This window comes from Mastigoproctus giganteus, chromosome 4 (genome assembly GCF_048544385.1).
Source record: "Mastigoproctus giganteus isolate SK-2022 chromosome 4, ASM4854438v1, whole genome shotgun sequence".
In the NCBI taxonomy this organism is placed as follows: domain Eukaryota; kingdom Metazoa; phylum Arthropoda; class Arachnida; order Uropygi; family Thelyphonidae; genus Mastigoproctus; species Mastigoproctus giganteus.
In genome coordinates, this window is record NC_143578.1 from 106,910,903 (window position 1) to 106,926,099 (window position 15,197).

Consider the following 15,197-nt stretch of genomic DNA (forward strand, 5'->3'; position numbering starts at 1 on the left):
AACTGGAGAATTAGAAACAAGCCAATTACGATATGCAACATTCTTCTCTTGAACAGCCTTAGCACATTTATTGGAAAACCAAGGTTTATTTAAAGGACGAGATTTTAAAGTGTAGTGTGGGATAAAGGATTCCATTCCTGCAAGAATAATTTCACTGACACAATCTGAGCAAATGTTGACATCAGAAGTTTTGAAACAGTAATCCAACCAAGGAAAAGAAGAAAAGAAGTCTCGCAGGTCATCCCATTTTGCATTCTTGTAATGCCGAACAACACGAGGTTGGGAATAGCCATGAAATAAAGGTTCCATTTGAGAAGTGACAATCACCAAGTTGTGATCTGAAGTGCCTAAAGGACCTCTCACATCGACCGTGTACTTAGAAGGGTTGTTTGTGAGAAAAAGATCAAGCGTATTGGCTGTATAGGATTGTCCGGTATTCTTGTAGGACAATCTGTGCAAGGTCATTAGTAATTGCAAAAGCCTCAGCATCTCGACCAGCTGGGTCGGTATACTTGTTCCTTGACCCACAGGACGGCTTGAAATTCCTGACACCTTGTATTTGTACTTGTGTTTTTGTTCCTTGCTGCCCAGAAGAAAGGAGAAAACAAAAAATCAAACAAAGGATATATTGCAGATTTTAATAGGTGAAAGAAAGAAGGAATAAACCTAATTATATGTAATTTAATAGCAATGCACATCTCTCTGTTTTCCATCTAAATCGGTGTGATTAACTCTGGTTCTTCTTGTGACAGTAACAAGGCTTGAACATAAGTCCACTTCATAAATTCTGATGTTATTCACACGGATACAAATTGCCAATATTTTTAAATTGCAAATTGGATTAACCTCATTGGGTGAACATGCTTTTAATTTAAAACTCAAATTGCTGCTGTGACAGTAGTTTTAGAGTTGATCCAGCAGTTAATATGACATAACAGACATACCAATTAAAGGTTACATTCGTAATATGATTTGACTCAGTAAGTATTAACAACAATAAAGTTAACTAAACTAAAACAGGGTCAATTTAGTTAAATAATTACACAATAATTTGTTCATTGTTATAAGCCAGTTATATTGGGTTATAACAATGCTAATTAAACTACTAATGCCCTAATTGCTAATAAAGCCTGTTTGATAATTAGCTACTAATTATAAAATGTGACAAACAACTTGGTATTGTGAACAAATTACAATTAGAAATAATGTGTCACATGCACAGATACATCTGCAATAAGGCCTCTAAGGTTGGGATTATTCATACCACAAATTTAAACATATACACCAACTGTTTATAACTGATTTAATAATAAAATAGAATAAAATAAAATGATACAAAAGACTGTAAAATAATATTTACAAAAAATATGATTATTTACAAAAAAGTAATTTACAACAAAAATAAAATAAAATAAAATAAGTAAATAAGTTAAAATGCATTAAAATATAAATTTAAAATCGATAAAAACACTATTAAAGCTTTCGGAGGTGTCTCCGAAATGATGAATATTTAAGCGACACATTTTTAAGTACCAGGTTCATGGCACACATGGATGACCAGGCGCATACTCAGTATTCCTTTCACTTGTACCAGAACAGGAAGTGGTCTGGGGGGATCTGGTGTTGTTTTTCCCAATAGTACTCGGCAATGGCGGATTTATTGAGCTCTGCGGTCCGTATCGCTCTTGAATGTTCCCCCAGACGGTCCTTGAGACGCTGTCCTGTCTCCCCCATGTAACATTCCCCACAATCCGGGCATGTGATCTCATATATGACTCCACTACTAGAATCCCTAGTAATAGGGTCTTTGACCTGTGACAGCGCTGTCATCCTTAACCGGGCACATAGATTCTGGGACCGCAAGTGGCTGGAAAGTCTGTGGATTGGATCCTCTGGCAACAATAGCATGAACAGAGACAGGGGAGTTAGGTTTCACCCCCTTTTTGAGCCGGTGGTTTTTGCCAGAGATAAACGTTTTAGTTTTCCACGTCCCCAGACCACTTCCGGTTCTGGTACAAGTGAAAGGAATACCGAGTATGCGTCTGGTCATCCACGTGTGCCGTGAACCTGGTACTTAAGGATGTGTCGCTTAAATATTCATTACTGCTGAGGAAGGAGGCAGACACCTCCAAAAGCTTTAATAGTGTTTTTATCGATTTTAAATTTATATTTTAATGCATTTTAACTTATTTACTTATTTTATTTTATTTTATTTTTGTTGTAAATTAGTTTTTTGTAAATAATCATATTTTTTGTAAATATTATTTTAAAGTCTTTTGTATCATTTTATTTTATTCTATTTTATTATTAAATCAGTTATAAACGGTTGGTGTATATGTTTAAATTTGTGGTATGCACAGATACATTATAAATAAGTTTGATAATGTGAAAGTATGATACCATGTGTGTAATTATTTTGTCTCAATGACCTTATAACAAAATGGCCTGTTAAAATGAATTACTGAATTTCCAACTTTCTTGCCCTTTTATGTATTTAATTGTCAGCAGGATTACTAGTGCCATAAGTAATGTTTATGATCTTAATGCTTTAGAGAGAACAAGCTACAAAGTCCCATGAGGATGGCAAGAGAAAAGGAAGTCTTGAAGCAAGCTGTCATAGTAGTGCCTTATTTTTCAAACAAATAACTGAATAGTTTTTTGGTGATGTTTGTTTAAAAGTAGTTTCTTGTGGATACCATTCTGCCTTGCACATTATGATCATGGTATTTAAAAGTTGTTGTTTAAATTCTGCTGGTTACATAATACATAAAAGGACACTATAGCTCTCAATTTATTAATTTATTTCCATAAGGCTTTTGTTATATTTTAAATATGTAATGTTGTTAAGATTTTATTGATGTAGTTGAATGTTATTAAATTTTGGTATTGATATATAAAATGTTATCATGCATTTCTTTGGATTAATAGTGGGATAACAACTATATTTATCTTATATTGGAATACTGCAGTGGTGGAGATCTATCACAATTTATTCAAAGAAGGCATCGGTTGCCAGAATTGGTTGTACAGCAATTTCTACAACAGCTTGGTAATCTTGTTTTTAAATTAAGATTTATAAATTAGTATTTTCCAACTGATTTGGTATCATGAAAATTTTCTCTTTTTTGATTAAATTAAAAGTGATCATTTTATTATTTTTTTGTTATTGTTTTTATCAATTTAAGTGATTAAATTGAAAATGATGTGTTTGAGTCTACCTGCCATGTAGCAGAAAACTTGTGATGATATTGAAAGTTACAAATATATTACTAATTGAAGTGACCTTTAGCATGTTATGAAAGTATTATCATTTAGAATATTTCAGATAAATAAGATTGCAGTATTGATCTATATTAAAATCATTTCACCCTATTAAATTATGTGGAATAATTTACTAAAGGGAAAATTAAATTGCTATTGTGAAGGTAATCTGTAACTTAACTGATTTTAATTTTGGTTATGGTGTTTTTAACACGAACCTTGGTTGAAAAGTTTCTAACTTCTCATAGAATGAATGCTGAAAAGTTGTGAAATCTCATTTATTTTTCAACATAGTCACCCCCCCCCCCCCAAGTCAATATGCTTTCTGGCACAATCCACTAGCTTTCGTAATCTTCTCAAATAAAATTCAGATTTTGACTCGAACCACTTGCTGACTGCATCCATCATGGCATTGTCACTCAAATTTTTTCCCTTTTAAGTCCTTTTAAGATTTGAAAATAGAAAATAGTCCTGTGGAGTCAAGCCCTGTTAGTAGGGCAGCTCCTGTAATAGCTATAATCCACAGTCACACAGGATTGCCTGAGTCACAAGACAATGAGCTGGCTGTGTGCTCTGGTTGATTTTTATGGTGCAAGATGGCTCCTTTGACCAATTTCCTGTGTCTTTGAGCTTCAATTCCTTGTGGAAATGTCTGTAGGTTAGAAGAATACTCTGCAGTGCACTTGTTCCAGGAAATCAACCACGACTACTCCTTCTGCACCTCAGAAGACAGATGCCATGACTTTCCCAGCTGACTTCTGCACTCAAGTTTTTAAGAAGTGGAGAAGAGGGATGCTTCCTACTGTTTTGATTGTTCTTTTATTTCAGGGTCAAAGTGGTACACCCACGTTTCTTCTGTAGTGACATCTGCCTCCAAAACTGGGCTTCATTAGTTTCAAAATGCTTCATAATCTTATGACAACACCTCATTTTCCTGCTTTTGATTTGCATTCAGTGCTTTAGACCTACCTCAAAGAAACCTTCCTCATTCTCAAAACATTCACCACAATATCGTGACCTTACCCATGGCAGACGTTGAATGTTGTCTCAAGTGTGCTTCAGTGTTATTCTGTGGTCTTGCATCAGGTAATGAATGGCATTCATGAATTCTGCACACTTAAATTCTGCAACCCAGTTTTTGACTATGAATATGAAGGACAAGATTCCCCTAATGTTTGTTGCATGTCTTCATGAATTTCTTTCAGCAACATTCCCTTTAAATGAAGGCACTCAGTGACTGCACTGTGCTTGATTCTCTCAACAGTCGGCATCTTAATTTACCTTCCACACTTCAATGGTCTCTGTAAAGTAAATCAATATAGTTTAATATATAAAGGAAATGAAATTTTCTACGAACACACGAGTCACAGCACAGATTTGTAATATTATCTTTCACAGAAACCATTACAATCTACAGGGTGTCCACAAATGATTACCCTGATTACATTTTGTTACAAAAATTTTATTACTATTGGGAGGTTAACAAAATTTAGTCAAATTATACACTAATATTAAAAGTTTTTATCAATACATCAATACAATTATAGAGTTTTAAGCCCAGTGAGTTAAGGTTACTGCTGTTGCTGCTACTAGCACTGTCGCGTCTATTCATTTAAGATGCTGTCTGTACAAGAGAAAGCTCAGTGTGTTGTTTGGTTAGCTGAAACAAAATCTCCTGTGACTGTGCAGAGAATGTTTAGAGCCAAGTACAGTAGAAATCCTCCAGATGTAAAGCTTATTAAATCGTGGATGGAAAAGTTTTTGGCAACTGGGTCAGTTGAGAAAGGGAGAAGCATCGGCAGACCATCCGTTTTCGAAGAAACAGTGGTTGAAATTCAAGATGCCTTTACACAATCACCTAGTAAATTTGTGCGACAAGCTTCACTGCAGTTACAAGTACCAAAATCTACATTGCACAAAGTGTTACGGAAACGTCTAAAGCTATATGCCTACAAAGTTCAGATACTTCAACAGTTGAAACCAAATGATCATCGTAAACATGAGGAATTTGCTAACCTCATATTGAATAAAATTGACGAGGATAATCATTTTTTGCAGAATGTTTGTTTTTCGGATGAGGCCTCATTTCATGTTAGTGGTGTAGTCAATAGACACAATATGCATATTTGGGGATCCGAAAATCCACATGTGGTAAGAGAGCATATTCGTAACAGTCCCAAAATCAATGTGGGGTGCACCCTATTACATGATTACATTATTGGACCTTTCTTCATCCACGAAAAACACGATCATTGCAAATGTGTTTTTAGACATGCTCATTAATTATGCTATACCCCAATTGGAATAGAGGCAGCTTACTGTTATCTTTCAGCTGAATGGAGCACCCACTCATTGGGCTCAAGTTGTTCGTAACACTTTGGATAAGACATTTATAAACCTTTGGATGGGCAGGAATGGACCGATTTCATGGCCCCCAAGGTCACCAGACACAACCCCACTGGATTTCTTTCTTTGGGGATATGTTAAAGACTTGGTGTATGTGACAGCTGTTCCAGATATTTAAACATTACGAGAGCAGATTACATGTGCAGCCGAATGCATCACCTCACAGATGTTAGAAAATGTATGGAGAGAGATTGAATATTGTCTTGATATTCTATGTGCCACAAGAGGTGCTCATGCTGAAGTTCTTTAAAGTCCTTATGTATTGATAAAAACTTTTAATATTAACATACAATTTGGTTAAATTTTATTAACCTCCCAATAGTAATAAAATTTTTTTAACAAAATGTAATCAGGGTAATCATTTGTGGACACCCTGTATATTGAGCTAAAAACTTTTCACTCCCCCCTTGTATTTTATTCAGTCAATCTTATTAGTTAGACATCTTTCTTTAACATATCCATTGTGTGATTGTCATAAATTTCTGTGATTGTCATGAATTTCTTCTTTAACCACTGACTGTATTATTTCCCCTGAAAGGTCAAGGTTACAGATTTGTAATTTTTTTTTTTTTTTTTTAAATGAAAACCCCAAACACCGAAAGGTATCAAAACCTATAGTACTTAGTACCGTGCATGGGTTGAAGAAGTATGGGGGGGAGGGGGATACCGGCAACTTTTCTCTAGAGACTAAACATGGGTTTCACCACTTCAAGCCTCCAATAAGCAAAGTGGTGGTATTTCACCGGTTGATGAAAGTTATCTACCACCTACAATTACTCATTTCATCCTCTGTTCTCCCCTTTTTGAATAGGGAAAATATTTGCATATGTTCTTGTTTATACTCCAGCACGATATATCTGAAGGCTGTAGAGGTCACTGAGGATTCTCTCAAAATTATAGCTAAAGATTTTCTTTGCTGCTTCTTTTAATGTAATTGAATAGGCTCCATCAGCCCCAAGTGCCATATTTACTTTTAACTTCAACGGCTTCTCCTGCACCCCCCCCCTCAGCTTTCAAAAAATCATTTAATTCCCAGTTATAAGTTGGTATATTTCTGGTATTCCATCTCTAAACACTTTGTGTATGAATACAGATGCAAAATATTTATTCAGTTTGTTAGAAACCTAAACAGGATCGTTAGTTATGCTCTTCGTAATCTAGTTGACCAATGTGGTTTATTCTTTGCCTTTTAGTGTTAACATAAGCAAAGAATTCTTTGCTACTTTTCTTTGCATTCTTAGTCAAAGACCTCATAATCTGCCTTAGGTTTTGTAATTAACCAAGAAACTGTCAAATGACTTTTTCTTGGTTAATTACAAAAATGTTTACTACAAAATGATTTTATAGTTAACGTTGTTTGACACTAAACCCTCTATATAGGTTGCATTAATTTCAGAATAATGTACCGATTAGTATCACACTGCAGATGGAGAAGAATGAAGGAAACTTGAGGGTATTTGTACAGTCTGAAATGAAGTTCACTGAGCAGTGTAGGCAGGCTGCTAGAACAACCCCTGGGGGTTCTCTCAATGATATGGTGGAATTTTGCCAACATGGTCAAGGAGGTGATTATCCCATTGTAATAGACAATGGTTAGGCTGCATTGTTATTGTATACTGGTCTTGCATTGTTATTGTTAGTAGTCTTGGATGCTTCATTTACCCATGAAGGGCTTGCGTGTGCCAATGACCCGGAGAGCTAAGTCGGCGGTAACTTAGTTACGGGTAGGCCTCCCAAGCTAGACAGGTCAGAGAGTAGGGGCTAGGCTAAGAGAGATATCCTGGTCCTCCAGGTTTGGGGTTGCTGCAACAGGCTAGTTCCTCGTTCAGTGTAAAAAATTCACAAATGCTAAATGACCTACAAGTGGAAATGAAAATGGACTGCATTTTTGTAAACGACTCGGCAAACAGAAAAGGACAATGATTTTGGGATGTTAGAACCTTCAAGGTCTCTCAACTAAAAAGAAACTTTCTTCCGGATGAACTGCAAAAATTTAATTTAGATGTTGTTTATCGGAGACAAAGAAAAAGGGATGTGGAGAGAAAATAATGGGAGAATACTGTCATTTTTGGAGTGGGATCGATAAGAGTGAAAGAGCAAGAGCAGGAGTTTCTATTGCAGTTAAAAAGAAATTGAGGCATAACCTCAACAACTGGCAATTTATTAATGAAAGAATGATCTCATTGGATTTGACAATGTATAGGAGAGAAATATGCATTTTTGGAATATATGCCCCGACGGCGAAGGTAAAGAAAGCCAACACGAGAAGCGTTGGATAACTTATGTGGAAAATTAGTTTCCTGATACCACACTCTAGTGCTGCTCACTCGGTAAACAGATGGTAAGTGTTATCGATCTGGAGCAAAGTTGAGAATGATATACTGATTGACAGGTAGGCATGGCAAACGATGTGCTGATTGGTGCGCGAACACGATACACGATAACATCGGTTTAGTATCACTCAGAAGCACTAATGGTAACTTGCCCTAATCGCACATGCCCTAATAAATGCTTTCCATAATGGTTAAAAAAGGTCAGGTTACCTCCACTTGAATCCCATGGGAGCTTGAACCCCTCCCGAAATGGAGGGCGTAACCTAACCTTTTTTCTTTAGAATCATGGGTGGACCAGTGCATAAATTGTTTATTAACAAAATATTAATTTTTTATTACTGTACTTTTATTTTTAAAGATACTCGTACGGATACACACGCATCATAATGTCAATCAACACCTCAGTAGCTATTCACTTTATATATATATATATATATATATATATATATAAAGAATCTTTCTTTCTTTTCCTATTATTTCATAACCTAACGTTTAAGGTTAGGTCACAAAATATAAGGTAACCTTTTCTATTATTTCCTAACCTACCATTTAAGGTCAGGTTACGAAATATAAGGTGCCTCCATAGCCAGGTGGGCAGGAACTGCAGTACATAACACACGCTTCTTGATTAGACCAGGGTTCGAGCCCGTGACCACCAAATACGGAGGATGCAGAAAGGTCAGGGAATGACCACCGCATATCCCCGGAGCAATATGGCCTTAGTTGCTAATGCTCCTAAAATCCAAATAACAACAACTACGAAATATAACAAAAAATAAAGAAACTTTTTCCTTTTTTTGAAACCAAACCTAAATCAACAATATAGTAAAAACACTCATGAACTCCAAAAATCTGCTTTTAATAACGAGAAAAAAACATAATGAAGAACATAAAAATGAACAGAACAAAACTTTTATTAATTTAGTTTTCATCAAAAAATCAACCAACGTTTTTTTTTCCCTTACAAATGTCTTCCATCTTTAAAAGATTCATTGCTACTATTACCTGTTTACTGTTCATCACAAAACTATTATGCACCATTCTTTACTCATAAATGTATATTATAATGCCAACCAATGACTACACAGTAGCTTGTCATCTGCCGTGCCCACCACCAATCATTTCATCGTTTGCCACACCTACCTGTCAATCAATATATCCTTCTCATTTTCGGTTCTAGACCGATAACACCTACCATCTGTTTACCGAGAGAGCAGTGCTAGAGTCTGGTGTCGGGAAACTAATTTTCTGTGTAAGTTATCCGACGTTTCTCGTTGTTCTCGTGTTGGCTTTCTTTACCTTAGCCGCCCTGACTAATGACACTGCTGATACATTGAAGGATGAATTTTGGGAGGATCTGAGAGAACTAATAGAAAAAATCCTTAAGAACAATGAGATATTTTTATTGGGGATTTTTATTCAGTATTGGGCCCATTTTTGTTTTTGGTATTTATCAATGATATTGATGAAGATATGTCAGGGTTGTTAATGACAGTAATGGCAGTGTGCTACTGCAACAGGATCTAGAAAAGTTAGGCAAATGGGCTGAGAAGTGGCAACTGAAATTTAACATTGACAAATGCAAAGTACTGCATATGGGTAGCAGTAACTTCAGAATAACGTATCAACTGGGTGGTATTACACTCAGGGTAGTGGAGAATGAAAAGTACCTGGGGGTAATTGTGCAGTCAGATGTGAAGTTTTCTGAGCAGTGCAGAAAAGCTACAAAAGTAGCTCTTGGTGTCTTGTCAATGATATATAGGAATTATGCTATCAGGGATATGGGAGTGATTGTCCCCTTGCATAAGGCAATGATCAGGCCACACCTTGTATGTTCCCGACTTGTATACAGGCCTGGAGGCCTCATTTTAGGCAAAATGTAGAGTTGCTCGAATGAGTACAGAGAAGGGCAACGAGAATTATGAGTGGAACAAAGGGTTGTGTTACGTTCTGCAAATTGCAGAACGTAACATGTATAGGCATTTTTCCAGTCAGTACCTGCAAGGCCACTGTTAAAGTGGTCCTGTGGGCCCTCAACATCATTAAGAGGGCTGCACGCTGGGCCTGTTGCAGCTGTTTAATTATAGCATACTTGGCGGCCCTGTAACCCCAAGTGCCAGAACCGTATGTGATGATAGAAAGGAATACACAATTATAGTACAATCTTAAGGAGTGTCCCTTCGAACCTCACCCCTGCCTTGTTACTTGTCTTAATCTGGTAGGAAAGGATTTACATATTTCCTTAACGTGCTTTGAATGAGGAATAAAACTCAAAGCACCATCTAGTATTATTTCCAAATACTTAGTCATCGAATTATATTTAATTGATTAACCTTTATACTTAATCAAGGGAGGACAACCTCTAGCTAACTTACCTTTAAGCAACATCTGTGAAGCCTTACTTGTCGAGACTTGAAGCATATGTTTGTCTGCCCACTCAGAGAGCTGAAGTAAAACACAATTAACCGTGTCCTCACTGGACTTCCTGGAATTACCCTGAACCAAAATGGTCAGGTCGTCCGCATAAGCGACCATAGATGTGTCTTGAAATTGTTTACATAACCAAGAATCAAAAACTAAGTTTCAGTGCAAGGGCCACAATATGGACCCTTGCAGACAACCTCTAGTAACATACAGGGCCGCTCAGAACTTTGGGGAATGAATGCATGATCAACGTGCAGGTGGAAAATGGAAAGGGCTGCAAATACCGTAAAAATTGAGAAACAGCGGCATTACCTCACTTGCCCTAAACCCAAGAACTACGAGTCAGTTATTACTATGCTAACCAGAGACACATCTAAATTGTGGAACCTATGATCCTCGCGTTTGACTTTCTGAAACTGAATAGTGCATTGGGAGGAACCATTCCTGTAATTAGCATTTATCCTGTGGGTTCAGAGAGCAGAATAAACAATGACCAGGCAGAGTAAAGGTCTATTTCAGTCACTCCAAAGCATGAAGTTTCATTCAGTTTATGGTTTTGAGGTTAATTTGCCATATTCACAACAACAACATTCTACCCTTGTCCATTGCTTTGTTTTTATACAGTCAACAAGACCCAGACTTTTTCACTAGCCATGAATAATACATTAGCATTAGCATTAGCATTAGTAGAGGCATTTGATGCAAGAAAGCAAGCTTATGCAGCATCAGCCAAAAAAAAAAAAAAAACCACTTCCACTTCACCCCTCTGTTCGTTCAAAATACCTGTCCAGCTGAGCCTTAAACTTATTTAGGCTATCAACCTCCACCACAAGGGATGGAAGTCTGTTCCACCAACCAACCACCCGCTGGCTAAAGGCAAATTTCCGCACGTCTATCCTACATCTGTCTTTCCTCAATTTGAATTTATGCCCTCTCAGGTGATTATTCTGAGCTAGAGGAAGAATCCCATCAGCATTGAGCATGCTTAAACCATTCAAGGCTTTATACACCTCTATCAGGTCACCTCGCTGGTGCCTAGTCTCCAGACACTGTAATTTGCAAAACTTAAGCCTTTCTTCGTAAGAGCATCCCTTTGTTCCATTCACTAATCTTGTTGCCCTTCTCTGTACTCGTTCCAGCAGCTCTACATCCTTCTTGAAATGAGGCCTCCAGACCTGTATACAGTACTCTAGGTGTGGCCTGACCATCGCCTTATACAATGGAATAATCACCTCCTCATCCCTGCTGGAAAAATTCCTGTATATCATTGACAATACTCCATGAGCTACTCTTGCAGCCCGTCTGCACTGCTCAGAGAACTTCATATCTGCCTGCACAACCATCCCCAAGTCCCTTTCATTCTCTACCACAGAGTTGATACGTTGCTCTGGGGTTGCTGTTTCCCATGTGTAGTACTTTACATTTGTCAATGTTAAACTTCATTTGCCACCTCTCAGCCCATCTGCTCAACCTTTCCAGATCCTGTTGCAGAAGCATAGTGTCAGTAGTGTCCTTGACAACCCTGCCAACCTTTGTATCGTCTGCAAACTTGGACATTAATCCCGATATACCATCATCAATATCATTTATAAATACAGAAAACAATAATGGACCCAACACTGAGCCCTGAGGGACTCCACTAATAACATCAGTCCACGATGAGCAGTGTCCATTGATTACCACTCTCTGTCTTCTCCCCCTCAACCACCCCTTTATCCATAGCAGCAATTTGCCTCCAATGTCACACTGCTCCAATTTGTGTAGCAGTCTTCCATGTGCAACAGTATCAAAAGCCTTTCTAAGATCCAAGTATATAATATCAAAGTTATTCCCTGCATCCAGTTCTTTTGTGACTGCATCATAGTATCCAATCAAGTTGGTCAGGCAAGACTTCCCCTTAACAAAACCATGCTGTGTCTGAGCTATAACTGAAGTCTTGTCTAAATGATGCTGCAGTGCGTCTTTAACCAGTGCCTCCATTAATTTTCCTGGAACAGAAGTCAAGCTCACAGGTCTATAATTACTTGTGTCAGCCTTTGATCCTCCTTTGTGAATTGGGGTCACATTTGCACATTTCCAGTCTATGGGTACCTCCCCTGAGTCCAAGGAAGCTCTCATAATTATGGCTAAGGGTTTGCTTACTTCCTTTGCTGCCTCCTTTAATATAACTGGATAGATCCCATCCACCCCGGGTGCCTTTCTTGTGTTTATCTTCAACAGTTTCTCCTCCACTTTACTCCCAGTTATTTCAAGATTCTGTAACTTACTGCTAGAGTTGAATACACCTCTGGCATTCCCCTCGCTGAATAACTCCTCATGTGTGAATGTCGATGCAAAATATTCATTTAGTTTGTTAGCCACCTGAGCAGGATCATCAACACTTGACCCATCAATATCAAGTGGACCAATCTGATTCATCCCTTTCCTTCTAGAGTTTACATAAGTAAAGAACTCTTTGCTGTTTTTCTTTGCATCCCTTGCCAAGGATTTCTCGTAATCTGCCTTCGCCTGCCTAACCTCCTTTGTAACTTGGTTGCATATCAACTTGTATCTATCATAGGCTTCTGTGTCATGTGTTAATTTGTAAGTATCCCATGCATTTTTCTTCTCTGCCATATGCCTCATTAGTTCATCTGACATCCATTTTGGCCTAAACCTTGAACAATATTTCTTAGTTGGTATGTAAAGCCTAGTAGCTTCCAAGATAAGTTCTTTGAATGCTTCCCATTTTGAATTTGCTGTTGGTAACATCATCAGTTGGTCCCACTGTATAGAATTTAAATACTGTCTCAGTCCATCGTAGTCGCCTTTACGGAAGCAATAACCCTTCCCTTTACCCCTAATGGTAGTTACCTCTTTGAGTAAATCCCATTTTATAACCCTTTTATGTGTATCTGTTCTATTTTCATTTGTGGTGGGAAAATGTTTTACAAATTTACTTGAAGGAGTAACTTTGGAAATGAGAGTGAGAAACGAAACAAAAGAATTTAGCAAATCACAGATTTTCATTTCCTTTATTGGCAAAGAAAGAAAGTTCTGCAGCTGTTATCAAGTATCGTGTATTATTATTCTATATTTTCAATTCCCTCAGAGCAATTAAAACACAAATACTGTGTCAATCAGCACGACTGCATTTTTTTCTAACTTGTGATAGAAAGGCTGAATATTTAAGTATATTTATTATTCCAGTTTTCATTAGTTTATTTTACATGATGGATCATTGACAAATTATGAATGATCCATGATGCTGTCAGTGATCATGAAACGTTGACCAGTTTGTGATACTAATATATAACATATATATTAGTATCACAAATTGCTGTCAGTTTAGTTTATTATCATAATTTTTTTTTAGTATTCTTTTCATTTTGTTGCAATTTGACAGAACTGTATTTGTAATTTTATTACTCTGATGGCAGTAAGTTTTTATTTTAAATAATAATAACTAGGGGGCTTCTCCTCCTGCTCTCTGCGCTCGCTTCTTTTGATAAAGTAAAATAAAATACTTACAGAAGTTTTCGAGGAAGAGACACTGCATGTCTCTTCCTCTGCTATGAATACATAAATATGTTACATATGGAAATCAAGCATGGTACCATGTGGTCATGTTAGATAAACATAGTGCGTGACGACGCACTATGTTTATCTAACATGCTTAAACAGAAGCTTGCTTTACCACAGTAAAACAAGCTTCTATTACTTATTACCACATAACCAGCATCCCTCTTCTCCTGGCTGAATAAATATCATTAGGAGGAAAATTATTTTAATGTATAGAAAGAAGTAGACAGTTGTTGGTAGAATTGCCATCCTCCTGGTATTTTATTTCTTTGTTTGGAAAAAGTAGAGACGGAAATATGTCCTGTATTTTTCAGAAATAACGGATATGTTGAGTTTTTTTTTTTTTTTTTCCTCTTCACTTTTTTTTTTGGAGTTGTGTTAACAGGGAATGCAAAGGCTCTTGATCTGTGTTTGTTGCATTGAGGGGTGAATTTTCTGTAGTTACGTCACTGCCTTACATCAGAAAATTTCCAATTTTGATTATTATTCATTGGCTTTTGACAAAAGTACTGATTTGGCAGATACAGCTCAACTTTATATTTTTATCAGAGGAATAGATAGAATTTTTAATGTAACAGAAGAACTTATCACTTACTCAGCTAAAAACAACAACAACGAGGGCAAAGACATTTAATAAGATAAAAGAAGTAATGCTAGAATTGAAATTTGAATACAGTAACTAAATCGGAATATCCACTGACAATGTGAGAGTCCCCTCGACGTGGGCACCTGTACGTGGTGAGGGGACCTCCCAGCGATGCTGCTGGTTTTCCAGATTAGCATCACTGGGATCCAACGCCCATACCTTGGTTCCAGGGTTACAACGTTGGAATCCGGCGTGTGCAGCCGTGCGCCGCGACCCGTGGAAGCGGAAAGGGGGATCCTGGTGGTTGAGGGGCCCAGCCTTAATACACCACTTTGGCCCCTGCTTCGACAAGACGGGCGGTCCCGGATCGGCTCGACTGGGATCAATCGGCGGGTGGTATTTTACTGCTAGGGTCAACTGCGTTCCAATAAGTCTCCCTCCCTTTGGTCCTGGGACGGGATAAAGGCTTATTGGTAACGTGGGTATGGTGCTCTAAGCGAACTCGGCGTCCCATTCGTGTACGCAGTACCTGCTAGTTCACGAGTGGGCGTCCCCTCGTTGGGCTCGGTGGTGGGTGAGGTACTTAGGCATCAGACACTTTCTCTTTACTCTTATGAGTAATTTAA

The 15,197-nt window shown here is 37.6% G+C and overlaps 1 protein-coding gene across 4 annotated transcripts in view; it reads left to right on the plus strand.

The window, feature by feature from the left end:
- The window catches only part of LOC150086975 (serine/threonine-protein kinase ULK3-like), a 322,244-nt gene that overhangs the window by 55,412 nt on the left and 251,635 nt on the right, over positions 1-15,197 (plus strand). For all 4 annotated transcript variants that reach the window (XM_090371719.1, XM_090371720.1, XM_090371718.1 and 1 more), the window contains exon 3: positions 2,929-3,049. In XM_090371719.1, the coding sequence (XP_090227845.1) occupies positions 2,929-3,049 (121 nt within the window). The remainder of the gene's footprint in view (positions 1-2,928; positions 3,050-15,197) is intronic.